Raw genomic sequence first — 20,214 nt, forward strand, 5'->3', positions numbered from 1 at the left:
TTCCTGGGGTGCTCCTGAACCCCGCTCTCATTCCTTGCCCAGGGCATCCTCCAGCACAAAGCCAGTGAGGAGGGGTACGTGAGGGACGCAACGGGACGCTGCAGCTGGCTGTGTCCCCCGCGACCGACCTCAGGGCCCCGATGGCCACGTCGTCCTGCAAATACCCCTGTGCTGGGCACAGTTTTGGGCCAAGACGGGGGTGCAGGCCCCTTGCAGCATCGCCATGCCCACGAAGCCCCCAGGACACACCACCAGCCCCCCCCTGCCCTAACGCCGGTACCTCGTCCAGCGCGGTCCCCCGGCCGGCACGGGACACGCACCCGGCCTTCCCTGGCTGCTGCACGTCACCAGCCCTGGGGCGGGCCCAGCCCCATGCGGCACCTCCCAGACCCCCAAGTCCTTTCCGATCCCTGGCTGGGCAGTCAGACATCCCCTGGACGTCACAGGGGATCCAGCAGTGTGGCCGCCCTCTCCAGGGGGACGCGGGGCAGATTTACCCAGGCAGGGCTGGGTTAGGAGGGGGAGCAGCATGTCCCGGGGGGATCCTCGCTGGGATCGCTCACCCCGGCTGCGTCGAACCCCAGCAGAAAGCGCACGGGGCTGTTGGATCAGCCCCCCCCCCCCGCCAGACCACAACACTCCGGTCTCCGGGATTACTCCCCACTGTGCCGGACAGGCGCCGTGCCGCGCCGGTTGAGCACAGGCAGGCATGTTGGCAGGCAGGAACCGCCCCGGTGTTGGGCAAACATTGACGCCGGCAGCAGATAGCAGAGACGAGGCACCTCCTGATTGCCATTTGCAGGGTGGGGAGCGCCGGGGGAGCGCTGCACCCTGCCCTCGTGCCCCCAAGCTCCCAAGCACCCCGGCACCGCCGCAATGCGTCGGCCCGTGCAGGGAGGGCCAAGGAAGCCCAACCGCGGGCAGCGCAGCCGGCTGGATGGGTGCCTTGGGGAGGGGACCCCCACTGCGGGCTGGGGTGCCTCTGTCCTGCACCCACCCCTGCTGTCCCTTGGCTCTGCCCCATCCCTCCCAGCACCCAAGGGTCCCCCCGAGAGCAGGCAGAGGGTCTCACCTTGGCAGAGGACGTGGGAGCTGCCTTCACCCCACCGGGCCGGCCGTGCTCCTCACCCGTCGGCGGGGGAAGGCGGTGGCGTTGCTGGAGGGGAGGGTTGGCCCGGTGGGTACGTATCCCGCGGGTTGGTACCGACGTTGAAACCACTCCTCCCACCCGCTGCCGGTTTCCGGAAAGGGCTTGCCAGGGCTGGCGGGTGCCGCCGACGCCAGGGAGGAAGAGGAGGCAGGAGGCGAGGAAGGCCCAGGACCCCTCACCTGCCCAGCTGGCCTGCCCCACACCTCAGTCCCGCAGGCGGGTTGGGGCAGGTCTTGGGATCAGTCGGGAATTTGGGCAGGGAGCCCGAGGCAGCCGGCATTCGGGCTGGTCCCGCTCGCACCTGGGAGGATCTGGCAGGCCGCCCCCGGCGAGCCCCCGTCGCTGGGGTCCCCTCCAAAAGCACGGGGCCCAGGGGGACGCCCCAGCACCGCGGAAGAACCCGAGGCAGGAAGAAGGATGGAGCAAGAGCAGCCAGGGCCGACGTTCGTGGTCACAGGGCGGCCGTCTAGCACCGCCACACCCCCGGGCCGCAGTGACACCTCCCTACTGACGGGGTGCACCAGGGCCCCCCCCAACGCTTGCTTTGACACTCCTCTGAGGACCCCCTCCACGGCTGGACACTGAGGTCAGCCAGCCAGCCCCCCCAGAACAGCTGCCCCCCCACCCCAGGGCTCTGCTGAAACGGTTTGGGCAGCGCGGGGGATGCCAAGGGGCCAAGGAGGAGCTGGAGGAGGAGGGGAGCGATGGGGTGCACCCCATGCCCCCCACCCTGTGGCATGCAGTGGGGCAGGCGTGATCCCAGGGGGCGGCGGGAGTGGCGGGGGGGCACCCACGTGCCGAGCGGGAATGGCGAAGTGATGGGGCCATTCCCCAAACCCCGGGCAGGAGCTTGCAGGGTCGCGGGGAGCTGCAGCCCCCCCAGGGATCCCCCCGCCTGTTGCTCAGCAGGTCCTTGCCATGCCGCTCCATGGATGGCTGCACCCACCACCGGCGCAGCGGGGTCCCTCCCTGCGTGGGCATCCCTTGCAGGTCTCACCCCGTCTTGTTCCCATCCCTTCCTCCTCCGCTCAGCTCCCTCTCCTCCCCTGCTGCCCCCAAATTAACCCCCCCTCGAGGTATCATGCCTGGGGGTGACTGGTGCCGCACCAGGCACAACGTGGACAGGGCCCCTTCCTGCTACAGCCACTGGAAGACAGTCGGAGCAGCCCCGCGGCACGCTGCGGCAGCCAGGCACAGCGGGGCAGCAGAACCTCCTTGCCCCCCGAGAGACGGAGGGGAAGAGGCAGAGACATCAAAAAGCTTCTGGGCATGAGGAAGACCCTCTCAGGGGTCAGAAGAGTTTTGGATAGACACGGGTCAATCACCATCACCCCCTTCCCCAGCCAGCACGGCGCTCCCGCGGCAGCCCTCCCACACAGGGAGAGCAGTGCCGACAGCCTGCGCCCACTCTCCTGCCTGAAGCCAGCCAAGCCATTTACACGCCTGAATACCGTCAAAGGGATGGAGCTACCTCCGCACGCCCCGGGTGGGCTGGCATCTCCCCCAAGGGGCAGGGGGAAGCAGAGGTGAGGGAGGGGGAGACCCCACTGGCTCTGGGGACCCCAACCAGCTCTGGGGGACCCCTCTGCTCATTGATGTGGCTCCATGGAACCCGGGAGGTGCACCAGCCCCACGCACCCCTCTCCTCCGTGCCCCTTTCCCTCTCCATCCCCTCAGTTCGGTCCTGTCTCACCCACGTATTCCCAAGGAGGTGCCTGGGCTCCACGCAAGTTTGGGAGAGACCCTGGCAACGTTGGTCGCGTGTCCTGGCCAGCACAGCCCCCAGGGAGCAGGACAACCCTTTTCCCCTGCTAATCCCTGCCAAAAATTAACCCAAGAGCCCCCCCACCCCAAGCCCCCAGCGGATTCAGCCCCGTGACTTACAGGAAAGCTGGTTGAACAGCCTGCTGAGCCATCCCATGCTCCTGCAACCGAGGGTGAGCTCGTAGCTACAAAACGCTCAAGAGAAACAGGTTTCCCCCCGCCTCCCCCCTTCCCCAAACCACCCTCTTCATTGGCACAGAGAGAAACGATAAAATCTGACGGGATTTATTAATAGCACCTCTCCCATCACTAGGGAGCGATGCTTCGGAAACGGCTTCCAGCATCCCAGCGCGGGGCTGCTCAAGGGAGAAAGGCACCAACTTACTTTTGGCAGGGAGCAGGGCCGGGGCTGGAGGGTCAGGGTGATGGAGGAGGACACCGGTTGCAGGGCCAGAGCCACCAACAGAAGTCTGAGGGCACCAAGAAGGAGCAGAAGAAGTTGCATCGCACCGGAGTGGTGTAGAAGAAGCGGGGAGGCGATGCCAGGAGAGGCGGCTGGGGGTGTCCTTCGAGCCAGGAGGGTTGGATGGAGCGGTCCCCACTCACTCGAAGCAGTGGAGGCATGCTGCGTGTTATTGCTGCCATCTTGAGGCCGGCCAACCTGAGCTGGAGAAATACCCTCTGCCCTCCTGCAGCACCCCAAGGAGTGTGGGGCTCCCCCCAGCCCCCACAACCTAAAGCAAGTTCCAGCGAAGTTGTTATTTGTATTATTTGCTTTGATAATCAATCTTGTTTTCACTTTTAGGGGACAAAAAATCCTTTTCCCAAGCAGTTCAGGCCCCAGCCCCCCGAAAACAGCAGCAGAAAGGCGGGCGGGCGTCTGCCGCGGGCAGCGATTGGGAGATTCCAGCTACGGCAGCGCAGGGTGCCAAACCACGGGTGGGATCCCTGAGCAAGATTCACGATGCTCGGGCGTTTTTGGGAGCTCTCAGCAGGAGCCGGGACAAGTGCTAGCAATGCAGTGCACACCAATAGGACAACCATCGCTCGTGGGAGCACTGGGGGGTCCCCAGTGGGGGTGCTCCCTGCCAGCACCCCATCTCCCCTCAGCCCTCGGGAGCAGTAGGGTCAGGCCCTCAGGGTTGGAAGGAGATGTGGGGTCAGGCCCTGATTAGCAGGAAAGGACCCAATACAGGGCTGGATCTGCTCTTCTTTTGCCATCTGATGGTCCCTGGTGAGGAGACCGCTCGGCTCGCTGGGTCCTGCAGCTCTTCCACCTCTGACACCTCCAAAGGGGCCAAGCAGGCAGTGGGGAGGGCCAGCTGGGCTACCCTAGAAGCCAATAGGGTCTTCCACAAATCATGTACTGACATATCCCCACTTACTGACCCCAACTCCACCCATGCCCACAGGCCCCGTGCTGTCCTCCCTTGCTCCAGCCAGGATGGGTTCTCTCAGCCCAGCAGAGCTGAGACCCTGCCAGGGGCTTGGAGCGACCCCAAAGCCCTTCCCTGACACCCCCCTTTGGAGGATGCCTTTCGGTTCTGCCTGGCTCCTGTCCCAGGGACAGTAAGTACCCTCTGAAAGGGGCTCCTGGGGTCCAGGTTGGACGTGAAGCAGCTGATGAAGACCTGGAGAGGCAGGACGGTGCCAAGGTGGGGAACCTGCTCCCCCAGCCCTGGGATGACAGTGACAGATGAGTCTGAGATAACCATGTCTGGTCACCTCAGTGCAGCAGGACAACCCCTTCTGCTCCAACTGGAGCTACTGGTGGCCACCACTGCAGGGTTGGAAGGGTGGTGGCCATGAAGAACAGAGGAATAGATCTCCGGCTTCAGCACGCCCTGGCATCCGCCCACGTCCAGGCTGTGGGAACTGGTGGCATTGCCTGTGCTGTTGCCATGGTATTTGTATCTGCGGTTGCCATGGAAACAGGAGGAGGCTGGGAGTGGGGGGTTGCTGCCAGGGCTGCCAGGATGTCCCCCAGGCCGCACACGGAGGAGTTACAGGCCTGACCGACCTGTGGTTCCCCAGGTCCTCCTTCTTGCCCTTCTTGAAGGCAAGAGTGACAGTACCTTTCCAGGGAATGGAACCTCCCTGCTGGAGGCTGCTACAAGCAGCTCTGGTGGTTGTGTGTCCTCTCTCCTTCCTGGGTGAGTGGGACAGGAGCCAGGCAGAACCAAAAGGCATCCTCCAAAGGGGGTGTCAGGGAAGGGCTTTGGGGTTGCTCGAAGCCCCTGGCAGGGTTCTCTCTGCTGGGCTGAGAGAACCCATTGTGACTGAAGCAAGGCACCAGGAGGGGGATGGCTGGGTGAGGGACTTCCTGGGCAAACACTTCCAGGGATGGGGCAGCCACAGCTTCTCTGGGCACCCTGGGCCAGGGCCTCAGCACCCTCCCAGGGAAGGATTGCTGCCTCCCATCCCATCTCCATCTCCCCTCCTGCAGCTTCAGGACATTCCCCTTGGCCTGTCCCTCCCTGCCCTTGGCACCAGCCCCTCTCCAGCTTTCCTGGAGCCCCTGCAGGGACTGGAAGGGGCTCCAAGGTCTCCCCGCAGCCTTCTCTTCTCCAGGCTGAACCAGCCCAGCTCTCTCAGCCTGAGGTCTCCAGAGCAGAGGTGCTCCAGCCCTCGCAGCATCTCCGTGGCCTCCTCTGGCCTGGCTCCAACAGCTCCGTGTCCTTCTTGTGCTGGGGACCCCCGAGCTGGACGCAGCACTGCAGGGGGGTCTCAGCAGAGCGGAGCAGAGGGGCAGAATCCCCTCCCTCGACCTGCTGCTCACGCTGCTGGACACGCAGCCCAGGACACGGGTGGCTTTCTGCATTACCCCCATTTGTGCAATAACTGAAGAGCTCTCAGGGATGTTTTAAGGATGCCAATGTTTTATTTTAACAAAGGCTTAGTTTCACCGCCGAGTTCTCCGCCAAGGTCTTGCGTTCCTGGGGAGAGCACCCACGGAGATGCCGGATGGATCTTTGCTCCACACTGGCAGAGCACAAGGCGCTTGGTGCTGCTGGCAGGTGAAGGACGGACATCTGTTGTCCTCGTCGGGGGTCTGACATAGTCCAGCAGCTCCTGGACTTCCTCTCTGCAGTCCACCGTCTGGCTGGCCCCAAAGCAGACACGTGTCCACATGCACGGTGCAGCTGATGGTGCAGCTGGCAGGACCTCGCCCGTCTCTTCTGCAGGGCGGGGGGCAGCCACCAGTGGGACTGAGGGGCTGCTGCTGAGCAGAGAAGCGCCAGTTACTTCTCTCCATCGTCTGCTGGCTGCACTGCAGCTGGTGCCCAGCCAGGAGTCTCCTCTTGCCCACCCTGGGAGAGAGAAAGGAGCTGAGGAGTGACCCTGGGCTCCATTTGTCCCTGAGCGGGAACCCACGGGGCCAAAGGGACCACACCTCATGGGGGGTCAACAGTTTGGTGCCAGTGCCGCTCCTGTTTAACTGCCCCGTCCAAACCAAAACTCAGCGAGAGGCCATCACGTCTCTCACCGTCATCCCGGCGCTCCCGCACCGCGGCGCCTCGTCCTCCAGAAACCCCTCCTGAACCCCACGGCTGCAACGGCTGCACCAGACAGCCCCATCCCCCCCCTGTCTCCCCACGCTGGGCTCGCCCGGCCCACGCTCCTCCCGGTCCCACCTTTTCTTGCCGGTGCTCCTTACGCCTCCATCACCATGGAGTGGAAGAGCGCGTCGACCTTAAAGCGGAGATCAAAGGGCAGCGCCCGGTCCCCTGTCGGGGTGCCGCTGGGTGCCGAGCTCCCTCCTCTCCACAGGCGGCCCTGCTCGTCCCCGACGCCCCTGCGCACGCTGTTCTTCAGTTTGGCCCAGGACTGCCAGGCGTGCTGCAGCCTGGCCCCCTGGCCCAGGCCCTTGTAGCCCACCCAGGGCAGGGGCTCCCTGCCAGCTCTCTGCAGCCTGTCCAGGGCCTGAGAGGGGGGGAGCTGTGCCCACGGGGGCAGGGGCCACACCGGGCCCAGGCCGGGGAGAGACTCCCCCGGCGCAGCCGGCCGCAGGGCCGCACTGCCCATAGCGGGGCGCTTTGCCCACGCCTGCCTCGCGTCCTGCCTGGCCGGTTCCGCCTGTCCCCTTGGGGGTCCCTGGGCCCCGAGGACGGGGAGCCATGCCTGCGAGCCCTCGCTGTCCCCAGGGCTCCTGGGCAGAGGCGCCTTGCAGGCCCTGCAGCATCTCTCGGGGGCCGTTTGGGGGAGCAGCCAGGTGACCTCCCACGCGTGGAGCGGCTCCCCGCCGGCGGCCAGCTCCAAGCCCAGCCGCAGTTCCAGCTGTGGGACCTCCTCGCGCACCAGGAGGTTCACGGCATAGAGGACGGCGGCCAGCGTGGGCAGGTCCTGTTCTGCCGCAGGCTGGCTGCAGTGCGGGCAGCTGCCGGTGAAGATTCGGTGGCACTGCAGGCAAACCAGATACTCTTTCTTCACGGCCTCGCACAGGGTCGCAGCGCCGTCATCCTGTATTGCCTTCAGCTTTTGCAGCAGGTCGATGCAGATTTGGGTTATGTCCAGGGACTCCATCACGGATCTGGCGAAGCCAGGGGCTGAGGACAGAGAGGGGCGCTGGGGCCACCAGCGGGCTCTGCGGGAGGGGGCACAGCGGGTGTCAGGAAAGGGCAAACTCTCTGCCAGATCCTGCTCTCCCCCACCCGCAGCCTTCCCCGGGCGACACGGCAGCTGCCTGCGGCAGAGCTTCCAACGAGTGGGGGGTCTCGAAGGGGGCTGCCCCCCTGCAGGGAATAGGGTCTCTCCTTACCCGGCCTTCAGGCTCTCCGTAGATCCCTCCAGGTCTTCCGAGGGGATGGAGGCTCCTGGGAGAGGAGGCAGAGGGAGAGTGAGCAAGGGCAGCCCTAACGGGGGCTCCAGGGCCAACGGCGTCTCTCAGCCGGCAGCCGCTGCGGAGCCCGGCGCGGCTCTGGGACGGGGCTGCTCACCTATGGGGTCCTTCCTCCTGCTTCTCCTGAGGTCCTTCCCCACAGAGGTCCCCTGCGCCAGAAAACAAGTGCCGGGTTAGTGCGGGGTGTCTGCCGTGCCCAGGCAACAGGGACCCTGAGGGGGCACTGGAGTGTCCCTGGCCCCAAGGCTGGTGCCCCAGCGGAGGTGGCTCAGTGGCTCCAGAGCAGGGGCCTGGCTGGGCCGGCAACGGCCGCTGTTGACTGCTGCATCCCAAAACGGGGTCCCTCCCGAGCACCCCAGAGATGGCTCTGCCCTGGGCCAAGCCCTGCCCAGGCAGTGTCTGGGGCGATGCCCAGGCAGACACCTACCTTGGCGTTGTACTTGGGCCACCAGGTCAAGAAGATGCCCACGCCCAGTATGGCCAACAAGCTGGTAGCGCAGGGCAGCACGACCATGCAGAGGCCCCAGAGGCTCAGGCTTGACATGAAGAGCAGCAGCGTCAGCTTCCACTCGTCCATCTCACACAGGGAGCACCAGCATCTCCTCCAGAGGTTCTGCACAACAAGAGGATGCGCAAAGGGGTCAAGAGGGGAGGCCGAGAAACCCATCGAGATCTCCTGAGGGGAGGAGAGGTTGGGGTGACGCTGAAGCACCCCGCTCCTACCCGGTCGTTTGCTTCTCCTCCCATCTCTGCTGTGTTTTTCACACACTTGCGCATGTGCTCGCTTGGTCGCTGGCTCGCACACGAGTGAGAACCGAGCCCCCCTGAAACCCACTTAAGCAAAGGCCACATTGGTGATGCCACCATGACATCGCATTGACACACAATGGTTGCCATAGCAGCCCAGGGCTGAGCTGGTGCAGCTCGGGGAGCTGGTGCAGTCCTCGGGGAGCAGCCGCCCCGGGAGCCCCTTTGTCAGGGTTTGGGGGGGGCAGCGCACCCCACAACATGGCCCAGAGCCTGCGCGGGAGCGGGCAGGACAGGTTCCTCTGGCCACCCACCTCCACCCCTAGGCCAGGCCACTGTGATGGCTGCCGGGGCCTGGTGGCACCGTGGCCCAGGCTCTGGCACCCTGTGGGCCTGGGGGACCCGCTGGTGGGCCCTGGCGGCAGCCCCCCACTCCCATCCCAGGGGCTGGTGGGTTCTCACCAGCCACGCACACCGTGGTCGTCTCTTGTCCTCCCTCTTGCGCCAGGGATCCTGGCCAGGGCCCGGGGACACCCGGCGGAGAAACATGTTGGTGTTGAATACAGAGTGGGCCGGAAGTAGCTGCGGGGGGCAACTTCAATAAAGCACGGGCTGGAGCACCGTGCTGAGCACCCTACTGAGTACCGGGCTTGCCTTGCACGGATAGGACCTGAAGAAAGGCCATGGATGAGTAACTTGCTCATCTTGAGAGACGCGGCGCCGCAGGCTCTGCCGCTGGAATTAACTGAGTGATCCCTGTGGCGAGGGGGAGGCCTCAACAAGCAGCAAAGCTTGTTAAGACCCAGTCGGCACCTGATACTTGCCTCAGTCCCACCTCATACGAGTATGGATCTGGCATTTAGAATCCTCCAGTTGGAGGATGAGAACTCCTGGACCTCTCTCCCCCCAGGCAGGGACGCCTCTTTGGTAAGGCTTGCACCTCCGGCCATGTCGGGTGCTACCCTGGGAACGTATTGTTAACAAAAGAGCAGCTCGATTTTTGCACTAAGTGTATTTATCAACGGCAAGTCCAAACTTTTTATATCTGTCCCCCTAACAAATCATCTATCTTTTTCAACTTTGCAAAACTGTCTCAGTGAAAGTCCTTGGCGGGGCTCTGACAGGCAAACGTTGACTCTGGTAAGCGGCTACGCATATAATCCTTTAGACATAAACCATCGACTGAGTCTGGGTCTAAGACTGGACCTAGGCACACCTAGGCTCCTCTGTGAGAAGGAGTTTACAATTGCTTTCTAAAATCCTTTCTGAACCTCGGGACTCAACGGCCCTCCTCAGCCACACGTCAGACTCTTCCTCTTAACGCGACGGTGAAATTGGCGTCACGGACAGGATTGCCATGGATAAATTGCCGCGAAAATATAAACGTGCGCCATCTCAAGTGGGAATAGAATGGGCCCAAAAATGTTGGCAAGACGAGGACAAAGCGGCAGAGCAGATAGAACGGTGTAGAAGTGAGTAAAAGATGAAAGAAGGTAAAGGCAAAGGACTTGTTTGTGCAGTTGTCCTGGTTCGGGCAAGGATAGAGGTAATGTCACAAGGAGCCAGGACAGGTGACCCAAGCTGGCCGGGGGCTACTCCATACCATGTCACGGTCATGCTCACCATAAAAGGGGGGCTAGTCAGGCAGGGGAGCGGGCGGCGCGGTTTCGGCGCGGTTCCGGACGGGCTGAGCGTCCGGTCGGTCGGTCGTTGGACCCGTAAATTGTTCTCTGCTATCCCCCATTGTGACTATCTGTTATCAGCACTGTTGTTGATGGTTTTCCCTCTCCCTTGCTGTCCCAGTAGTAAACTGCCCTTATCCCACCCCACGAGGCTTTGCCGTGGTTTTTCCCGTTCTACTCCCCATCCCGCCGGGGGAGGGGTGAGCGAGCGGCGCGTGGTGCTCAGCTGCCGGCTGGGCCTAAACCACGTCAGCAGTTTGGTGCCAGTGCCGCTCCTGTTTAACTGCCCCGTCCAAACCAAAACTCAGCGAGAGGCCATCACGTCTCTCACCGTCATCCCGGCGCTCCCGCACCGCGGCGCCTCGTCCTCCAGAAACCCCTCCTGAACCCCACGGCTGCAACGGCTGCACCAGACAGCCCCATCCCCCCCCTGTCTCCCCACGCTGGGCTCGCCCGGCCCACGCTCCTCCCGGTCCCACCTTTTCTTGCCGGTGCTCCTTACGCCTCCATCACCATGGAGTGGAAGAGCGCGTCGACCTTACAGCGGAGATCGAAGGGCAGCGCCCGGTCCCCTGTCGGGGTGCCGCTGGGTGCCGAGCTCCCTCCTCTCCACAGGCGGCCCTGCTCGTCCCCGACGCCCCTGCGCACGCTGTTCTTCAGTTTGGCCCAGGACTGCCAGGCGTGCTGCAGCCTGGCCCCCTGGCCCAGGCCCTTGTAGCCCACCCAGGGCAGGGGCTCCCTGCCAGCTCTCTGCAGCCTGTCCAGGGCCTGAGGGGGAGGGGGGGCTGTGCCCACGGGGGCAGGGGCCACACCGGGCCCAGGCCGGGGAGAGACTCCTCCGGCGCAGCCGGCCACAGGGCCGCACTGCCCATAGCGGGGCGCTTTGCCCACGCCTGCCTCGCGTCCTGCCTGGCCGGTCCCGCCTGTCCCTTTGGGGGTCCCTGGGCCCCGAGGACGGGGAGCCATGCCTGCGAGCCCTCGCTGTCCCCAGGGCTCCTGGGCAGAGGCGCCTTGCAGGCCCTGCAGCATCTCTCGGGGGCCGTTTGGGGGAGCAGCCAGGTGACCTCCCACGCGTGGAGCGGCTCCCCGCCGACGGCCAGCTCCAAGCCCAGCCGCAGTTCCAGCTGTGGGACCTCCTCGCGCACCAGGAGGTTCACGCCGTAGAGGACGGCGGCCAGCGTGGGCAGGTCCTGTACTGCCGTGGGCTGGCTGCAGTGCGGGCAGCTGCCGGTGAAGAATCGGTGGCACTGCAGGCAGACCAGATACTCTTTCTTCACGGCCTCGCACAGGGTCGCAGCGCCGTCATCCTGTATTGCCTTCAGCTTTTGCAGCAGGTCGAGGCAGATTTGGGTTGTGTCCAGGGACTCCATCACGCATCTGGCGGAGCCAGGGGCTGAGGACAGAGAGGGGCGCTGGGGCCACCAGCGGGCTCTGCGGGAGGGGGCACAGCGGGTGTCAGGAAAGGGCAAACTCTTTCCCAGATCCTACTCTCGCCCACCCGCAGCCTCCCCAGGGCGACACGGCGGCTGCCCGCGGCAGAGCTTCCCACAAGCGGGGAAGGGTCCCGGACGGGGCTGCCCCCCCGCAGGGAAGAGGGGCTCTCTTTACCCAGCCTTCAGGCTCTCCATAGACCCCTCCACGTCTTCCCAGGGGATGGAGGCTCCTGGGAGAGGAGGCAGAGGGGGACTAAGCAAGGGCAGCCCTCACGGGGGCTCCAGGGCCAACGGCGTCTCTCGGCCTGCAGCCGCTGCGGAGCCCGGCGCGGCTCTGGGACGGGGCTGCTCACCTATGGGGTCCTTCCTCCTGCTTCTCCTAAGGTCCTTCCCCACAGAGGTCCCCTGCGCCACAAAGCCAGCGCCGGGTTAGTGCGGGCTGTCTGCCCTCGGCCAGGAGGGCCCCGTGCCCCTTTGTCAGGGTTTGGGGGGCAGCGCACCCCACAACATGGCCCAGAGCCTGCGCGGGAGCGGGCAGGACAGGTCCCTCGGGCCACCCACCTCCACCCCTAGGCCAGGCCACTGTGATGGCTGCCTGGGCCTGGTGGCACCGTGGCCCAGGCTCTGGCACCCCGTGGGCCTGGGGGACCCGCTGGTGGGCCCTGGTGGCAGCCCCCCACTCCCATCCCAGGGGCTGGTGGGTTCTCACCAGCCACGTACACCGTGGTGGTCTCTTGTCCTCCCTCTTGCGCCAGGGATCCTGGCCAGGGCCCGGCGACACGCGGCGGAGAAACATGTTGGTGTTGAATACAGAGTGGGCCGGAAGTAGCTGCGGGGGGCAACTTCAATAAAGCACGGGCTGGAGCACCGTGCTGAGCACCCTACTGAGTACCGGGCTTGCCTTGCACGGATAGGACCTGAAGAAAGGCCATGGATGAGTAACTTGCTCATCTTGAGAGACGCGGCGCCGCAGGCTCTGCCGCTGGAATTAACTGAGCGATCCCTGTGGCGAGGGGGAGGCCTCAACAAGCAGCGAAGCTTGTTAAGACCCAGTCGGCACCTGATACTTGCCTTAGTCCCACCTCATACGAGTATGGATCTGGCATTTAGAATCCTCCAGTTGGAGGATGAGACCTCCTGGACCTCTCTCCCCCCAGGCAGGGACGCCTCTTTGGTAAGGCTTGCACCTCCGGCCATGTCGGGTGCTACCCTGGGAACGTATTGTTAACAAAAGAGCAGCTCGATTTTTGCTCTAAGTGTATTTATCAACGGCAAGTCCAAACTTTTTATATCTGTCGCCCTAATAAATCATCTATCTTTTTCAACTTTGCAAAACTGTCTCAGTGAAAGTCCTTGGTGGGGCTCTGACAGGCAAACGTTGACTCTGGTAAGCGGCTACGCATATAATCCTTTAGACATAAACCATCGACTGAGTCTGGGTCTAAGACTGGACCTAGGCACACCTAGGCTCCTCTGTGAGAAGGAGTTTACAATTGCTTTCTGAAATGCTTTCTGAACCTCGGGACTCAACGGCCCTCCTCAGCCACACGTCAGACTCTTCCTCTTAACGCGACGGTGAAATTGGCGTCACGGACAGGATTGCCATGGATAAATTGCCGCGAAAATATAAACGTGCGCCATCTCAAGTGGGAATAGAATGGGCCCAAAAATGTTGGCAAGACGAGGACAAAGCGGCAGAGCAGATAGAACGGTGTAGAAGTGAGTAAAAGATGAAAGAAGGTAAAGGCAAAGGACTTGTTTGTGCAGTTGTCCTGGTTCGGGCAAGGATAGAGGTAATGTCACAAGGAGCCAGGACAGGTGACCCAAGCTGGCCGGGGGCTACTCCATACCATGTCACGGTCATGCTCACCATAAAAGGGGGGCTAGTCAGGCAGGGGAGCGGGCGGCGCGGTTTCGGCGCGGTTCCGGACGGGCTGAGCGTCCGGTCGGTCGGTCGTTGGACCCGTAAATTGTTCTCTGCTATCCCCCATTGTGACTATCTGTTATCAGCACTGTTGTTGATGGTTTTCCCTCTCCCTTGCTGTCCCAGTAGTAAACTGCCCTTATCCCACCCCACGAGGCTTTGCCGTGGTTTTTCCCGTTCTACTCCCCATCCCGCCGGGGGAGGGGTGAGCGAGCGGCGCGTGGTGCTCAGCTGCCGGCTGGGCCTAAACCACGTCAGCAGTTTGGTGCCAGTGCCGCTCCTGTTTAACTGCCCCGTCCAAACCAAAACTCAGCGAGAGGCCATCACGTCTCTCACCGTCATCCCGGCGCTCCCGCACCGCGGCGCCTCGTCCTCCAGAAACCCCTCCTGAACCCCACGGCTGCAACGGCTGCACCAGACAGCCCCAACCCCCCCCTGTCTCCCCACGCTGGGCTCGCCCGGCCCACGCTCCTCCCGGTCCCACCTTTTCTTGCCAGTGCTCCTTACGCCTCCATCACCATGGAGTGGAAGAGCGCGTCGACCTTACAGCGGAGATCGAAGGGCAGCGCCCGGTCCCCTGTCGGGGTGCCGCTGGGTGCCGAGCTCCCTCCTCTCCACAGGCGGCCCTGCTCGTCCCCGACGCCCCTGCGCACGCTGTTCTTCAGTTTGGCCCAGGACTGCCAGGCGTGCTGCAGCCTGGCCCCCTGGCCCAGGCCCTTGTAGCCCACCCAGGGCAGGGGCTCCCTGCCAGCTCTCTGCAGCCTGTCCAGGGCCTGAGAGGGGGGGAGCTGTGCCCACGGGGGCAGGGGCCACACCGGGCCCAGGCCGGGGAGAGACTCCCCCGGCGCAGCCGGCCGCAGGGCCGCACTGCCCATAGCGGGGCGCTTTGCCCACGCCTGCCTCGCGTCCTGCCTGGCCGGTCCCGCCTGTCCCTTTGGGGGTCCCTGGGCCCCGAGGACGGGGAGCCATGCCTGCGAGCCCTCGCTGTCCCCAGGGCTCCTGGGCAGAGGCGCCTTGCAGGCCCTGCAGCATCTCTCGGGGGCCGTTTGGGGGAGCAGCCAGGTGACCTCCCACGCGTGGAGCGGCTCCCCGCCGACGGCCAGCTCCAAGCCCAGCCGCAGTTCCAGCTGTGGGACCTCCTCGCGCACCAGGAGGTTCACGCCGTAGAGGACGGCGGCCAGCGTGGGCAGGTCCTGTTCTGCCGTGGGCTGGCTGCAGTGCGGGCAGCTGCCGGTGAAGAATCGGTGGCACTGCAGGCAGACCAGATACTCTTTCTTCACGGCCTCGCACAGGGTCGCAGCGCCGTCATCCTGTATTGCCTTCAGCTTTTGCAGCAGGTCGAGGCAGATTTGGGTTGTGTCCAGAGACTCCATCACGCATCTGGCAGAGCCAGGGGCTCAGGACAGAGAGGGGCGCTGGGGCCACCAGCGGGCTCTGCGGGAGGGGGCACAGCGGGTGTCAGGAAAGGGCAAACTCTTTCCCAGATCCTACTCTCGCCCACCCGCAGCCTCCCCAGGGCGACACGGCGGCTGCCCGCGGCAGAGCTTCCCACAAGCGGGGAAGGGTCCCGGACGGGGCTGCCCCCCCGCAGGGAAGAGGGGCTCTCTTTACCCAGCCTTCAGGCTCTCCATAGACCCCTCCACGTCTTCCCAGGGGATGGAGGCTCCTGGGAGAGGAGGCAGAGGGGGACTAAGCAAGGGCAGCCCTCACGGGGGCTCCAGGGCCAACGGCGTCTCTCGGCCAGCAGCCGCTGCGGAGCCCGGCGCAGCTCTGGGACGGGGCTGCTCACCTATGGGGTCCTTCCTCCTGCTTCTCCTAAGGTCCTTCCCCACAGAGGTCCCCTGCGCCACAAAGCCAGCGCCGGGTTAGTGCGGGCTGTCTGCCCTCGGCCAGGAGGGCCCCGTGCCCCTTTGTCAGGGTTTGGGGGGCAGCGCACCCCACAACATGGCCCAGAGCCTGCGCGGGAGCGGGCAGGACAGGTCCCTCTGGCCACCCACCTCCACCCCTAGGCCAGGCCACTGTGATGGCTGCCTGGGCCTGGTGGCACCGTGGCCCAGGCTCTGGCACCCCGTGGGCCTGGGGGACCCGCTGGTGGGCCCTGGCGGCAGCCCCCCACTCCCATCCCAGGGGCTGGTGGGTTCTCACCAGCCACGTACACCGTGGTGGTCTCTTGTCCTCCCTCTTGCGCCAGGGATCCTGGCCAGGGCCCGGGGACACCCGGCGGAGAAACATGTTGGTGTTGAATACAGAGTGGGCCGGAAGTAGCTGCGGGGGGCAACTTCAATAAAGCACGGGCTGGAGCACCGTGCTGAGCACCCTACTGAGTACCGGGCTTGCCTTGCACGGATAGGACCTGAAGAAAGGCCATGGATGAGTAACTTGCTCATCTTGAGAGACGCGGCGCCGCAGGCTCTGCCGCTGGAATTAACTGAGTGATCCCTGTGGCGAGGGGGAGGCCTCAACAAGCAGCAAAGCTTGTTAAGACCCAGTCGGCACCTGATACTTGCCTCAGTCCCACCTCATACGAGTATGGATCTGGCATTTAGAATCCTCCAGTTGGAGGATGAGAACTCCTGGACCTCTCTCCCCCCAGGCAGGGACGCCTCTTTGGTAAGGCTTGCACCTCCGGCCATGTCGGGTGCTACCCTGGGAACGTATTGTTAACAAAAGAGCAGCTCGATTTTTGCACTAAGTGTATTTATCAACGGCAAGTCCAAACTTTTTATATCTGTCCCCCTAACAAATCATCTATCTTTTTCAACTTTGCAAAACTGTCTCAGTGAAAGTCCTTGGCGGGGCTCTGACAGGCAAACGTTGACTCTGGTAAGCGGCTACGCATATAATCCTTTAGACATAAACCATCGACTGAGTCTGGGTCTAAGACTGGACCTAGGCACACCTAGGCTCCTCTGTGAGAAGGAGTTTACAATTGCTTTCTAAAATCCTTTCTGAACCTCGGGACTCAACGGCCCTCCTCAGCCACACGTCAGACTCTTCCTCTTAACGCGACGGTGAAATTGGCGTCACGGACAGGATTGCCATGGATAAATTGCCGCGAAAATATAAACGTGCGCCATCTCAAGTGGGAATAGAATGGGCCCAAAAATGTTGGCAAGACGAGGACAAAGCGGCAGAGCAGATAGAACGGTGTAGAAGTGAGTAAAAGATGAAAGAAGGTAAAGGCAAAGGACTTGTTTGTGCAGTTGTCCTGGTTCGGGCAAGGATAGAGGTAATGTCACAAGGAGCCAGGACAGGTGACCCAAGCTGGCCGGGGGCTACTCCATACCATGTCACGGTCATGCTCACCATAAAAGGGGGGCTAGTCAGGCAGGGGAGCGGGCGGCGCGGTTTCGGCGCGGTTCCGGACGGGCTGAGCGTCCGGTCGGTCGGTCGTTGGACCCGTAAATTGTTCTCTGCTATCCCCCATTGTGACTATCTGTTATCAGCACTGTTGTTGATGGTTTTCCCTCTCCCTTGCTGTCCCAGTAGTAAACTGCCCTTATCCCACCCCACGAGGCTTTGCCGTGGTTTTTCCCGTTCTCCTCCCCATCCCGCCGGGGGAGGGGTGAGCGAGCGGCGCGTGGTGCTCAGCTGCCGGCTGGGCCTAAACCACGTCAGCAGTTTGGTGCCAGTGCCGCTCCTGTTTAACTGCCCCGTCCAAACCAAAACTCAGCGAGAGGCCATCACGTCTCTCACCGTCATCCCGGCGCTCCCGCACCGCGGCGCCTCGTCCTCCAGAAACCCCTCCTGAACCCCACGGCTGCAACGGCTGCACCAGACAGCCCCATCCCCCCCCTGTCTCCCCACGCTGGGCTCGCCCGGCCCACGCTCCTCCCGGTCCCACCTTTTCTTGCCGGTGCTCCTTACGCCTCCATCACCATGGAGTGGAAGAGCGCGTCGACCTTACAGCGGAGATCGAAGGGCAGCGCCCGGTCCCCTGTCGGGGTGCCGCTGGGTGCCGAGCTCCCTCCTCTCCACAGGCGGCCCTGCTCGTCCCCGACGCCCCTGCGCACGCTGTTCTTCAGTTTGGCCCAGGACTGCCAGGCGTGCTGCAGCCTGGCCCCCTGGCCCAGGCCCTTGTAGCCCACCCAGGGCAGGGGCTCCCTGCCAGCTCTCTGCAGCCTGTCCAGGGCCTGAGAGGGGGGGAGCTGTGCCCACGGGGGCAGGGGCCACACCGGGCCCAGGCCGGGGAGAGACTCCCCCGGCGCAGCCGGCCGCAGGGCCGCACTGCCCATAGCGGGGCGCTTTGCCCACGCCTGCCTCGCGTCCTGCCTGGCCGGTCCCGCCTGTCCCTTTGGGGGTCCCTGGGCCCCGAGGACGGGGAGCCATGCCTGCGAGCCCTCGCTGTCCCCAGGGCTCCTGGGCAGAGGCGCCTTGCAGGCCCTGCAGCATCTCTCGGGGGCCGTTTGGGGGAGCAGCCAGGTGACCTCCCACGCGTGGAGCGGCTCCCCGCCGACGGCCAGCTCCAAGCCCAGCCGCAGTTCCAGCTGTGGGACCTCCTCGCGCACCAGGAGGTTCACGCCGTAGAGGACGGCGGCCAGCGTGGGCAGGTCCTGTACTGCCGTGGGCTGGCTGCAGTGCGGGCAGCTGCCGGTGAAGAATCGGTGGCACTGCAGGCAGACCAGATACTCTTTCTTCACGGCCTCGCACAGGGTCGCAGCGCCGTCATCCTGTATTGCCTTCAGCTTTTGCAGCAGGTCGAGGCAGATTTGGGTTGTGTCCAGAGACTCCATCACGCATCTGGCAGAGCCAGGGGCTCAGGACAGAGAGGGGCGCTGGGGCCACCAGCGGGCTCTGCGGGAGGGGGCACAGCGGGTGTCAGGAAAGGGCAAACTCTTTCCCAGATCCTACTCTCGCCCACCCGCAGCCTCCCCAGGGCGACACGGCGGCTGCCCGCGGCAGAGCTTCCCACAAGCGGGGAAGGGTCCCGGACGGGGCTGCCCCCCCGCAGGGAAGAGGGGCTCTCTTTACCCAGCCTTCAGGCTCTCCATAGACCCCTCCACGTCTTCCCAGGGGATGGAGGCTCCTGGGAGAGGAGGCAGAGGGGGACTAAGCAAGGGCAGCCCTCACGGGGGCTCCAGGGCCAACGACGTCTCTCGGCCAGCAGCCGCTGCGGAGCCCGGCGCAGCTCTGGGACGGGGCTGCTCACCTATGGGGTCCTTCCTCCTGCTTCTCCTAAGGTCCTTCCCCACAGAGGTCCCCTGCGCCACAAAGCCAGCGCCGGGTTAGTGCGGGCTGTCTGCCCTCGGCCAGGAGGGCCCCGTGCCCCTTTGTCAGGGTTTGGGGGGCAGCGCACCCCACAACATGGCCCAGAGCCTGCGCGGGAGCGGGCAGGACAGGTCCCTCTGGCCACCCACCTCCACCCCTAGGCCAGGCCACTGTGATGGCTGCCTGGGCCTGGTGGCACCGTGGCCCAGGCTCTGGCACCCCGTGGGCCTGGGGGACCCGCTGGTGGGCCCTGGCGGCAGCCCCCCACTCCCATCCCAGGGGCTGGTGGGTTCTCACCAGCCACGTACACCGTGGTGGTCTCTTGTCCTCCCTCTTGCGCCAGGGATCCTGGCCAGGGCCCGGGGACACCCGGCGGAGAAACATGTTGGTGTTGAATACAGAGTGGGCCGGAAGTAGCTGCGGGGGGCAACTTCAATAAAGCACGGGCTGGAGCACCGTGCTGAGCACCCTACTGAGTACCGGGCTTGCCTTGCACGGATAGGACCTGAAGAAAGGCCATGGATGAGTAACTTGCTCATCTTGAGAGACGCGGCGCCGCAGGCTCTGCCGCTGGAATTAACTGAGTGATCCCTGTGGCGAGGGGGAGGCCTCAACAAGCAGCAAAGCTTGTTAAGACCCAGTCGGCACCTGATACTTGCCTCAGTCCCACCTCATACGAGTATGGATCTGGCATTTAGAATCCTCCAGTTGGAGGATGAGAACTCCTGGACCTCTCTCCCCCCAGGCAGGGACGCCTCTTTGGTAAGGCTTGCACCTCCGGCCATGTCGGGTGCTACCCTGGGAACGTATTGTTAACAAAAGAGCAGCTCGATTTTTGCACTAAGTGTATTTATCAACGGCAAGTCCAAACTTTTTATATCTGTCGCCCTAATAAATCATCTATCTTTTTCAACTTTGCAAAACTGTCTCAGTGAAAGTCCTTGGCGGGGCTCTGACAGGCAAACGTTGACTCTGGTAAGCGGCTACGCATATAATCCTTTAGACATAAACCATCGACTGAGTCTGGGTCTAAGACTGGACCTAGGCACACCTAGGCTCCTCTGTGAGAAGGAGTTTACAATTGCTTTCTAAAATCCTTTCTGAACCTCGGGACTCAACGGCCCTCCTCAGCCACACGTCAGACTCTTCCTCTTAACGCGACGGTGAAATTGGCGTCACGGACAGGATTGCCATGGATAAATTGCCGCGAAAATATAAACGTGCGCCATCTCAAGTGGGAATAGAATGGGCCCAAAAATGTTGGCAAGACGAGGACAAAGCGGCAGAGCAGATAGAACGGTGTAGAAGTGAGTAAAAGATGAAAGAAGGTAAAGGCAAAGGACTTGTTTGTGCAGTTGTCCTGGTTCGGGCAAGGATAGAGGTAATGTCACAAGGAGCCAGGACAGGTGACCCAAGCTGGCCGGGGGCTACTCCATACCATGTCACGGTCATGCTCACCATAAAAG

General features: G+C 63.5%; 2 protein-coding genes across 8 annotated transcripts in view; both read right to left on the reverse strand.

Annotated features, from left to right (window-relative positions):
* Nucleotides 1–3,425, reverse strand: part of PTK2B (protein tyrosine kinase 2 beta) — a 36,092-nt gene extending 32,667 nt beyond the window's left edge. For 4 of the 7 annotated variants that reach the window (XM_075750249.1, XM_075750248.1, XM_075750247.1 and 1 more), the window contains exon 1: nt 3,035–3,128. In XM_075750249.1, the coding sequence (XP_075606364.1) occupies nt 3,035–3,071 (37 nt within the window). In that variant the 5' untranslated portion in view covers nt 3,072–3,128. Of the gene's footprint in view, nt 1–280; nt 332–1,072; nt 1,785–3,034; nt 3,129–3,299 lie in introns of those variants that run through there. The other 3 variants (XM_075750251.1, XM_075750250.1, XM_075750252.1) reach the window with 3 other exon arrangements.
* A 3,301-nt stretch (nt 3,426–6,726) lies between these two features.
* Nucleotides 6,727–8,752, reverse strand: LOC142601142 (uncharacterized). Its single transcript, XM_075749528.1, has 6 exons — nt 8,478–8,752; nt 8,182–8,367; nt 7,852–7,903; nt 7,674–7,728; nt 6,864–7,499; nt 6,727–6,742 (listed from the first exon to the last, which is right to left on the reverse strand). Exons 1-6 carry the CDS (start codon nt 8,649–8,651, stop codon nt 6,727–6,729), a joined length of 1,119 nt encoding a protein of 372 aa, XP_075605643.1. The 5' UTR covers nt 8,652–8,752.
* Nucleotides 8,753–20,214: the final 11,462 nt, after the last annotated feature.

This window comes from Balearica regulorum, chromosome 3, assembly GCF_011004875.1.
Source record: "Balearica regulorum gibbericeps isolate bBalReg1 chromosome 3, bBalReg1.pri, whole genome shotgun sequence".
NCBI classification, from domain to species: Eukaryota; Metazoa; Chordata; class Aves; order Gruiformes; family Gruidae; genus Balearica; species Balearica regulorum.

What these genes read in the sequence shown, in the direction of transcription:
- LOC142601142 (XM_075749528.1), bottom strand. Translation starts at nt 8,651, where the DNA reads ATGGCAACCATTGTGTGTCAATGCGATGTCATGGTGGCATCACCAATG. An exon ending in GGCCCAAGTACAACGCCAAG is followed by an intron (nt 7,904 to 8,181) that starts GTAGGTGTCTGC and finishes TTTCTGGCGCAG; the next exon opens with GGGACCTCTGTGGGGAAGGA. An exon ending in CAGGAGGAAGGACCCCATAG is followed by an intron (nt 7,729 to 7,851) that starts GTGAGCAGCCCC and finishes CTCCTCTCCCAG; the next exon opens with GAGCCTCCATCCCCTCGGAA.